Below are 10,794 nucleotides of genomic sequence, written 5' to 3'. Positions count from 1 at the left end.
ACATTCTGATGATGGATCAGAGTGTGATCCAAAACGTTGATGCAAACAAAATCTTGCACAGTGGAATTCAGAAACAAAGCAATAAACCTCAATCAATCTCTATTTGTCATATTTCATGTAATTTCTTAAAACTCTCTTTAGGAAGAAGAAAAGGAGTGCATGGATGAAAGCCAAGATTGTATTAATAGAAAAACAAATGTTCAGAGAGATAATATGAAGATCTAAATAGGCCATGACCACATCTATGCTCCATAGCATATACTAAATGAAACAGTTCTAGATATTGAAATCACATTTACCACCTCTTAAGCCATTGAAATTAGTATTTGCCCAAGCCCATTATTTCACCACAATTAAATTAATTAACTATAAAGAGAATTAATTAATTTTATTGATTTTCAATACTAACTAAAATTGTGCTTTTGAGCATACTCCTGAGATTTGAAATTGCTGTCTAGAAAGATAAGCAAAGGCCTAGAATGGCAAACACAACAGCATAATAGCAAGAAAGCAGTGCTAATGATATGCTACGTCGAATGGGATTGCATTTGCTCTGGGGCAATACCATTTAGAACAGAGAGATACTTGTATGAAACCAAAATAAGCACATAAAATTTAAGGTGAAATGACAGATTTACAATAAGAGTAGATTAAAACTTGCTCACCGAGGGATCCTTACAAAATGTACACCTCAACAAAATCATCTAGCGGAAATTGTTGCTTAGTTCCTTAACATGATTTAACAGTCAAAAGAAAAACTGCCTTGAACTATGTACAATCTATTATCACAATGCAGATTCCTTTGAAATACCAAACTAAACTAGCTTTTAGTTTTCCAGTTTTGTTAATGTGCCCTTTTTTCCTCTCTTCCGTTCTTCCTCTTCAAACCCCTCTTCATATCCTGTCCTAGATATTGTCACATAGTACTAGGCTTTTGCAGACAATCCAAAACGGATCATTTCAGTTCCTACAATTTCCTGTGAGTGTACAGAACTTAACAGGAAACTTCCACAACCTCAAATTCACTCTTTAATGTTGAGTATTAGGCTTACTGCAAAAATGTTAGAGAAGGCTTCTGGTATCTATTATGGGAAGGACTTTGCCCAAATAGTTAGCAAAAATGCATGCTTGCATTCACATGCTGTGTGAGATAAAAAATGTGAAATCAGGATGCCGAACACTGAGCTGCTTCAACCAGGAATCAGCAGAGCTCACTAAAGAAACCATCCTTTGTTGATCACAACTTTCTGCAGATGTCCACAGATTTCCCTTCATTTTGTAGGTGGCCAGTCCAAAAGGAGGAAGAGAAACACTCTGAGAATCCTTGATTTTAACTTTTGCAAGCTGGTTTTCAGAAGACCCCTCTTCGTTACCATCACCATTTTCATTCTCTGCATTTGAAAATTCCCAATCAAAAGGTTAGGGTCCTATTTAATCCAATGTCAGATCAAACCTCCTGAAGAATAATCAGAAATTAAAAATCCAAAAGGAAAAATAAATTTCTACGGGTATCATTCAAACTAGTTAAACTCTATAGATATCCAGATGCAGGGTTTCATTTACAGACCTTGGAATGACAATGACAGCGTATGATAAGTTAAGAAGCATGCTGACAAATCTTTAATGGTTCTTCCTGATGGGATATGATATATTGGATACCTGAAATCCAGATCAATAAGTTAAGTTAGTGCTACAGAAGAATATTCAGAAAGAAAGAAAGGAATTATGAGTTGAAGCATAGAAATTTGCAAAATCCAACATTTCCATCAAGGAAGCAAATATTCAAGCAGATCTACCGTAACAGAAGATCTGTAAGAAGGGCTTAAAATTTTAGATTTCTCAAAGTCCTACACATCAACCCCAGAAGTATTTCATTGTGATTCAAATGTTATGACATCATGAAATATAGCCCACAAACATATCAATAACAGGTGTGCCTAGAGGAACACCTACTTAGGAACACAAAAGCAGTTTACTAAAAGAAGACTAAGTACATAAATAATGGAGGAATCAATATAACATTTAGTGATTCTATGAACCTACCAGGCAACTGACATCCAGCTTGCCGGAGAAAGATCTACACTTCTCAAGGACATTAGCTCTGGATATTCCCGTGCAAAACAATTGATCTGGAGAAAAATATAAGCAAAGAAATTAGAATTTTTCCATGCAATCAAGGGTTTGCAAGAGCAAATGGACAGAATTTCAAAGAGTAGGGGTCAATTTCAGAAGTTGCCATTTATTTAGATTGATTAAAATCGATAGCAACCCTTACAAAGGGCTTTCATTATAACAATGCATAACAATTTTTTCCTTTCCCAACCTACAAAGAAACAAAGGAATGAATTTGGCAAAAATCTGCTCTTTTTGGAGATGAAAAAGGATAGAACACAATTGTTTCAAGCTAGAGTGCAACAGTAATAAGAAGTTATGGTTACCTTGTCAATTAATGGCACTCTTGCATAAGGTGCTGATCGCTCAAAGTACTCAAAATAAAGGCTTCCAAGTCTGTCCCTGTCACGTAGATGCCATGAATTTTCAGGATCGAAAGCTGAATCTTCGTAGCCAGCATCCCAAGTTCCTTCTGATCTGTCACTTGTATTGCTTAATGAGCTGGATAATTTATCATTATCACTGCAATCACTCCAGGAATCGGCACTGGGATCCCTGAGATCAAAATCACTTCCATCACTCTCTTCTCTTGGAATCCTGTCATGGCACAAACAAATGTTTTTACTTGAAAGTCTAGATGAAAATAATACAACCATCTTTCAAATCATAAATCTGTAAATTTGCAATAAAATTTGTTCTAAGAAAGTGGCAAATTTGAGACCGAAGGTTTGTTTTGCCCAAAAGAACAGAAATGTTGAATAAATAGTATGCAGAAAAACCTACATTAACTCGCTGCTCTGCAAAACTTTCAAAGTGGTATATAAAAGTTGCAGTAAAGTCTGTCCTTATGCAAACATTGAGGCAAATTTATTTTGCAAAAGAAAACAAAGTATTTTTTAGTTTAAAAAATTCTATCAACTATTACAAAAAACAGTATTCAAGTTACTGCTACTGTTCTGTAAAATTTCAGAATGAAACAAAAAATTTCAAGAAATTTTTTTTCCTACACGAGGAAATTTTGAAGAAATGAAACAAGAAATTTGGGGTTAACACTCTTCATATGCAAAAAGATACAAACAAATTTGTCACTGCACCCTAACTTAGTAAAAGAAGTGAGAAAGCTTGCCCTGAAACAGTAATCAACTATGAGAAAACACATCTCTAAACTTAACAGCATAGTTTTGCAATGAAAAAAAGGGAAAATTTGCGGTATATCTTCTTCCTACACAACTGAAGAGGCAAATTATGCAAAGGGAAATTTACAACAAAATATTTATCTCCTTAAGAAACAAACGGGTTTCAGAGGAATTCGTGAAGTTATTGAAACACTGATCTTAACAAGCGAGATATTAAAAACACTTCTAATCCCTTCAAGGATATCATAAAAAAGGCAAATTTGAAAAGACCTGAAGTTTGAGCGGGATTTGATGGTATAGATTTGCAGTGCAGAGAGATATGGAACGTAGTATTGAACAACAGTTTCTTTGCTATTCAATTGGATCGGCACACCAGCCCCGTAAGCACTCCATTCGTCATAACACTCCCATAGGTCTCCCAGTGAATAATACTGCACAGATTCTGCATTTGACGGCTGCCAAAACTTGTTGGATGCAAGCTCCCTCAGGCATGACTAGAACACAAAAACATCAAATTAGACAACAAAACGATCATTCTATATGATCAAATATTCACAGTAGCCTGCCTTCAAGTTTTACCAAACTATAATCCTTGAATCTACCCTTAAGGTCCTAATTTAGTAATAATTACCATATATATTCTGGAATCCACCATTAAAGTCCCTAGCACAAATGTGCTTCTCTCCAACTAAAACAAGAAGGGAGAGAAAGCACAAGATTGAAGCAGTGCTTTGCAATAAACACAGTAAATAATTAAGAAACTGAATCATAAAATGTTATTGTCTTAATGTTATTCCAACGAAAGTTCGGACAACCCAATGCGTAAATACCCACAACAGCCTCAACTCAGAATTTTACTAAAATTTGAAGCAGGCACCAATTGTATCCTGAAATTCACACCTAAATTTAAAATATAATTCGTATCCTCGAATTCACTAACTAGACCTTGTAACCAAGTAGTCCTTTTAACAAAATCTCAAGCTACTAAAGAAAACAATCTATAACAAAATTCAAGTAGAACCCCAAATGTATCTCTGTTAATCTATCACACAGTATAACGTAATTAAAAAGGATCTGTAATAATCGATCAATGCGTCTGCCATACCTTTGGCAGACAATTAGCCCGTACATTTGGAGTAACTGAATCGAGAAAGCATTCCAAATTCGAATGGAGCTGCGACTCTAAGCCACAAGTGTCGTATACTCTAAAATCACCTTCTGCCATATCGTATACGCAACCGATCCTCTGAAAATTTACAACCCAATACACAACAATGCTGCTCACTGATATACGCTGGCTTTCAGTGACTTTCTATTTTGCAAAGATTTGCCATAAAAAAGCTGAAAAATCCTTATCCAAGAATCTCGCTTTCTATTCTGGGCCGCAAATTACTGCAAATGTTTAGCAAATATCAATTAATGCCATTCAGTTCTCAGAAAAATCGCGATCCTTCGTATTCTCCTCAAATCCTCACACAATTCACAATTTTTTTCAAAAAAATTACCACAAGAGAAAACAAGCCTCTTTGAAAAAACCTTGATATTTAAGCTGAAACAACTGCAAAAACAAGCTAAAGCTTGCTCTGTGATAAAGCTACCTTATCCTTCGCATTACTCCACTATTTTGAGTGAAAACAGGTCCAATCTTTGACGAATTTAGCCGTGAAAAAACGCTTCTGGACGATTTTAGGGTCAAGGAAGCTGAAAATGCGATCAATATGAAGCCTTTCGGCCCTCAGATTACTGCCCACGATTCCTTCTTAAGAAAGACTGAAATGTGCTCCCCGGTTGACACATTTGACAAGGTTGAAGCTCAGACGGACCTCAAAGAGCTATTAATTATAACATAGTCTGTCGTGACGCACGTGGAATTTAAACCCCGAATATTTAAACACGGCGCCCAGACCACCGGATGAAGACCCGAAAAGTTTTATCGCCGACGCCTTTTTTTTTTTTATTACAAAGATCTCCTTTAAAATCTTTGGTCTTTGTTATTGCACGCCAAATCCATGGCGCAAGTTTTCCCCTTGGAAATAGGGTCACTTTACATCATTGACAATCTATACGAAGGCTAACTCTTTTAGGGTTAGGGGAAGGGTAAGGTTACCATTTATGATTGTGTGTTTGTGTATGGTGAGAATAACATTTATTATATGAATATTTCATAGTTAACACAACAAAAAAATATGGTGGTTGTTCTCAATAAGGGGACACTAAAATTAAATATTCATGAACTTTATGTAGTATGTAGTAAATATTTGTGTGTATGTATATCGCACATTTTTTATTTCTCATCTTGTATTTATTTAAGTTTGTTAATGAAAGTATTGATTAAATATTGATTATTCTATCCCTTTACCTTATGGTATAAGGAAGATAACATCAATTAATTAGTAAATGAAAGTAAATATATAGATTGGAGTTCAATAATAGATAAACATAACTTTATTATATTCTTAATGTTTTTGATATTAGAAGCAGCCAAAAAACAAGGGGGCTAACCCATAGGAACAACAAGGAGAACAGTGGCAGAACCACTGTCCGCATATAATCAGCATAAATGTTAGCATAAGCTTTGCCATTCAATTATAACTTCAATTTATCCATTTATTGATCTTTTACTTGTACATAATACACATGATACAAGACCTATTTCATATATCTTTAAGAAAAGGCACAAGATGTAATACGTACATGGTTTTCTTAACAAGGTATATTCTAATAAAATCAAGTATTTTGTCAATCTTAAATAAGACATGATGTTTTACATAGCATATAAATTATTTCCACACGTGATAGAGCTAGATTCAAGTGGTTCAATAGCTACGAACATGAGTTTTCTCATTTTGGTTATACTTTCAATAGCTAAGAACACGAGTTTTCTCATTTTGGTTAACCAAGTATAAGAGTCCTTCACTATATTATTTCATTAATTCTTAGAACCATTTCTTATAGTATGAGAGAGATTGACTCTAGTGCCCTTAAATGATACACTTTTTTTATATTCTTGATAGATACTCATGGCTTTATTTATGCTTCTAATGTTTCTAGTTTGATGTTAGATGCGTCATGTTGGCAACTAGTACATTATGTTTTTATGTGGATGATGATATACTCAAGACTATTATGTGTTGGGATACATGTTTGGTTATTCATATGTATTCATTATATGTCATGTGTGGTTTATATTTATTTATGGTGATGTTGTGCCATGTGCTAACCCTACTTCATGCTTATATTAGATATGATGTTGTTATGTTGTGCCATGAATTGCATTGTTATTGTAGACGTGAAAGGGACGATATTACACCACTCATTTATGAGCAGGGTGTGATGTTGTGATTCTCTTTTACCTGTTTGATTTCTTTATGTTTTTATGTATATTTGTTGTGTATAGACATATGGTGTTGTGTATAGACGTATGGTGTTATGTAGGGTGTAGGTGCTAGACACCGATTCCACTTGGTTTCACAAGTCTAAGCATGTCTCTAATCCCAATGGCAAGTTGAAGATGCCATAAGGTCTTATCACACTCTAAACTTAGTTGGTGTCTTGTCACTTCTAGTGTTTTGGCTAAGAGTCACCTTGTTAGGTGTTATGTGATATTTTATTTTATTTATGTGGGTTGATTTATGGAGTTGTGGTAATTAATTAATTAATTATCATGTATAGTTCATTTGTGCAAATTAATAAATGATGGTATATATATATATATGTGTGTGTGTGTGTGTGTGTGTGTGTGTGTGTGTGTGTGTGTGTATATGTGTGTGTATATATATATATATGTGTGTGTATATATATATATATATGTGTGTGTGTATATATATATATATATATATATATATATATATATATATATATATATATATATATATATATATTAATGATTATTTTATGAAATTATATTGGTTGAGTATTTATGTTTATTTGTGCATTTAATTATTTATTTTATTTGGTTTGGTTATTGGGAATTGTATTTGGTGGTTATCATTTATTTTATTCTCTCGAATTTTGAGAAGGGTGGTTGTTGTTTTTGTTGTTGTTATTAGGAAAAAAGGGGATTGTCGTGAAGGTCTTCAAGCAGAGCTTTAATTTTGATCTTGGTTTGGGAAGATGTTTTTCTACGTATGTTGAGGTAATTGGAGTTGTCCTTTGAATATGCATTATTGTTGGGTATGCGTTGAAGGAACTTGTTTAGTTGTGGATTGTTTAACGTTTTCAGATTTGTTGTGTGCCATCTTTCTTGCAATTTCATTGTCCATTCTTCATTATTCCAAGTCAGTGGCTTCTTGAACTTATCTTATTAACGTGTTTTGTTTTCAAAGGGAAAAAGGAATGTATTATGTGTGTTTGAAAGCATATGTCTTGTATATTCTGAAAATTTTGTGTTTTTCCCCTTCTTTATGACTGTAAAATTGGATGAGAGAATTATGTTTTTGTTTCCTTTGGAGGTTGTGTTTGTGTTTGAAAATTGTGAGTTGTATTTCTTGTTATATTTGTCAATTATTGAGTCTGAGTGGAAACACTTTTATCTGTATTCGGTCCAAGTCAAAATTTGTATTTGAGTTGTTTTTGAGTTTGTTGATAAATTTTATTTATTTTCTAAGTCGTATTTTTATTTTGTCGTATTATCGCTAAAATGGGTGTTGTAATCGATATACTATTTATCGTTAGCATTCTACTGGTTAACATATGCACTAGTTTGTGCCATGTATGCATCATTTTGTGTCATGTATGCGCTTTTTTGGTTGATGTATCCACTACACTGTCAAGTATGTGTCACTGTATGTTTTGAATGCACTATTCCAGGTCACAAAGGCACTAGAGGATTTTGTAAAAACGCCAAAGGAATTTGTAAATGCATTGATAGATTTGGCAAAAGCACTAATTCTCTATTTTGGAATTTTTGATTGAATCAAAAATATGTGTCAAGTTAAGTCAAACCAGAGGCCTTTTGGGCATGTGTTTATTCTATGATGTTGTTTTTAGAGTTGACTTATTGGATTTTGAGGAATTTTGTTGTAAGCACATATATTGAGTTGTAAGATTTATGTTTCTTGATATTGTATGAGAAGTATCCTATCAGAATATATTTTAAGGATCAGAAGTGATTGAGATTCAGATTATGATAAGGATCTTATGTAAAATGTATTATGTGACTTTCATGAGATTCTTTATATTCGTGTTTTTACTTTATGTTTTAGAAGCATGATGGGGGAGTGGTTGGCTTCCAAGTGGGTGTTAGGGCCCCCATGTGGTTGCCAAGGAATCTTGTTGGAAGATTATGTAATCAAGTGACAATATTAATTAATTAATTTAGGGATTGGGTAGCTTTCACAATAAAAAGATAATTATGGTGCCCCACTCATGGCCTAGAGTGCTAGTTCAAGCTCGGGGTGAGATTGGGAAGGCCTTGTTGGCATGACTGTACTCCCTTGTCTTCATAAAAGGTTGAGTCGGTTCTGCATGGGTGTCACTTGGGCATTGGGGTCTACTGAGAGACTACCTAGGAAATCCTTGTTGATGGCATGTGATGACACTCTTCCCCATATTTGTCCTACTACCTTAGTCTTTTTTTTTGTGGTAGCCTTTGGTAAGTCCTTGTTTTATGGTTAAGCCTTGCTTTGTAATTTTGCCTATGTATTATGTCATAAATCTTTGTTGTGAGTTAGCCTATGGTTTTATGTTTCCTTGGAGGTTAGGTGTCGGCCTAGGTTTAGAGTGTGTGTGTGACCTTATGTCATTCTTTGAAGCATAGGGGATGGATCTTTTTGGTTCCACATCGCCAAGTGGTTTGATGCCTTCTTCCATTGAGATTTTATTTGTTGGATGTTTATGTGTGTCTTAGGGTTCTACATATCTTCAATTATTGTGTTATGGATTCATAGAGCAGTTATGATCTATTCTATATGATTGAGGAATATCATTATAATACGTAATTTGGATTTTATTCATGTAGTTAGTGTATTATGATCTCCTATTGAAGTAGATAATGTATATTTGAAATGATTACTTTGTAAGAGATATAATTTTTGATGTAATGATGTTTTTATGTGATTTATTCTACTTAGAAGTGATTTCGACTATGTTACAGAGTTGTGTGAATATCTAGCTGCTAGAAATATCAAATTAGGACTATTTGGCATTGGTGCATTAAAATGGACCTATTGTGTTAAAAGTGTTGTTTATGTTACAATTCATGATTAGGTATTCATGGGGTAAATGGTTATTTTCCTATGTTATGTCATGAAATGTGCATTGGTATTAGTAGAGAAAATTTTGGTATCACTGTTGGTTAATGTTGTTCATATCTTTATATCGTGTTTAAGTAGTGTCATTGAGTTACCCTAGGGAATGCAATTTAGATATTATAATATTACAACTTGTGCATCTAATTTTTTTTTAAGTTTTCTAATTAGTTGGTTAGTTTCTCTAGGGTATTCTTGGCGAGCATTACATCTGGTATCAGAGCCCATGTTCATATATTGGGTACTCTGGTTTCATATTGCAACCACTATGCATGACAATAGAGTAACTTGGGTTAAACCTTTAAGTTATTCTTGTTAGTTTCCCTTATAGTAGTTTCCCTAGATTTTATCTTATAGTTGTTTTATGCCTTATATATATAAGATGCATATTAGGGGTAGAGGTTGTGGGCAAGGTAACCATATGGGTACTTGATGAAACCCTCATCTTGAGGTTTATGATGAGGATCATTAGGAGGAACAACATCATGAATTTCAGGAGGAGGAAGCCCAGGGTGAGAACCAACAGGGTAATGGTAGTGTTCCTTAGTTGATTAATGTTCTTCAATAGCTTCTTACTCATTTGGGGCCGAGGTAGGAGGATAATCAATAGGGAGAGTGTAGTCATTCTGAACATTATGATAGAGTTGAGCATCAAGATAGGGCTATGTATCAGGCTAGAGAGAGAGAGACAGATCACCTCATATGAGAGATGTTGTCGTTCTTGATCAGGATGTGATTTTAGCAAGACATATGAGGGATCTTCGTAGGTCTCAACCTCCTACTTTCAATGGATCTAGTAGTGAGACAAAGGTAGAGACTTGGCTTTTGGATTTGGGTAGGTGTTTTGCTATGAATATGCATAGCAGTAACACCAAAGCTAGGTGCACTATCATGCATCTTCATGGGTTTTCTTCCACTTGGTGGCATCTAGAGGAGAATAAATTTCATCTGGACATTGCATCAGTGTCATGGGAGATGTTTCTAGAGAGGTTTTGTGCTTGTTTGGACTATAAGATCACTAGAGACAGGAAGGTAGATGAGTTCCATGACTTGATGTAGATTGCTATGTTAGTTGAGCAGTGTGAGCATAAGTTCTATGAACTTAAGCAATATGCTAGGAGAGTAGATGATGAGGTTATGCTCATGCAACTCTTTGTTAGGGGCTTTAATGTTATTATCAGTGAACAAGTTAGGGTCTTTAAACCCAAGACTATGGAGGTAGCCATGGAGAAGGTGCAATTGGTTGAGGAGAATTTGGATATGGCTTTGGGTGGATAGATAGGAGTGAAAATTGGTAG

General features: G+C 34.5%; 1 protein-coding gene across 2 annotated transcripts; it reads right to left on the bottom strand.

Moving 5' to 3' along the window:
- Nucleotides 1-585: 585 nt before the first annotated feature.
- LOC131064375 (uncharacterized) lies at nt 586-5,091 on the bottom strand. 2 transcript variants are annotated; one of them, XM_057998488.2, is made up of 7 exons: nt 4,847-5,091; nt 4,354-4,640; nt 3,519-3,742; nt 2,439-2,709; nt 2,044-2,129; nt 1,568-1,659; nt 586-1,391 (listed from the first exon to the last, which is right to left on the bottom strand). In XM_057998488.2, the coding sequence occupies exons 2-7, from the start codon at nt 4,471-4,473 to the stop codon at nt 1,135-1,137; spliced, it is 1,050 nt and encodes a 349-aa protein (XP_057854471.2). In that variant the 5' UTR covers nt 4,474-4,640; nt 4,847-5,091; the 3' UTR covers nt 586-1,134. The 2 variants fall into 2 exon arrangements, with proteins under 2 accessions (XP_057854471.2, XP_057854473.2); XM_057998490.2 differs by lacking the exons at nt 4,354-4,640; nt 4,847-5,091 and adding an exon at nt 3,880-3,918.
- Nucleotides 5,092-10,794: the final 5,703 nt, after the last annotated feature.

This window comes from Cryptomeria japonica, chromosome 7 (assembly GCF_030272615.1).
Source record: "Cryptomeria japonica chromosome 7, Sugi_1.0, whole genome shotgun sequence".
NCBI lineage: Eukaryota > Viridiplantae > Streptophyta > Pinopsida > Cupressales > Cupressaceae > Cryptomeria > Cryptomeria japonica.
The sequence above is the reverse complement of the archived record's forward strand: the minus strand, read 5'-3'. Positions and strand labels throughout refer to the sequence as shown.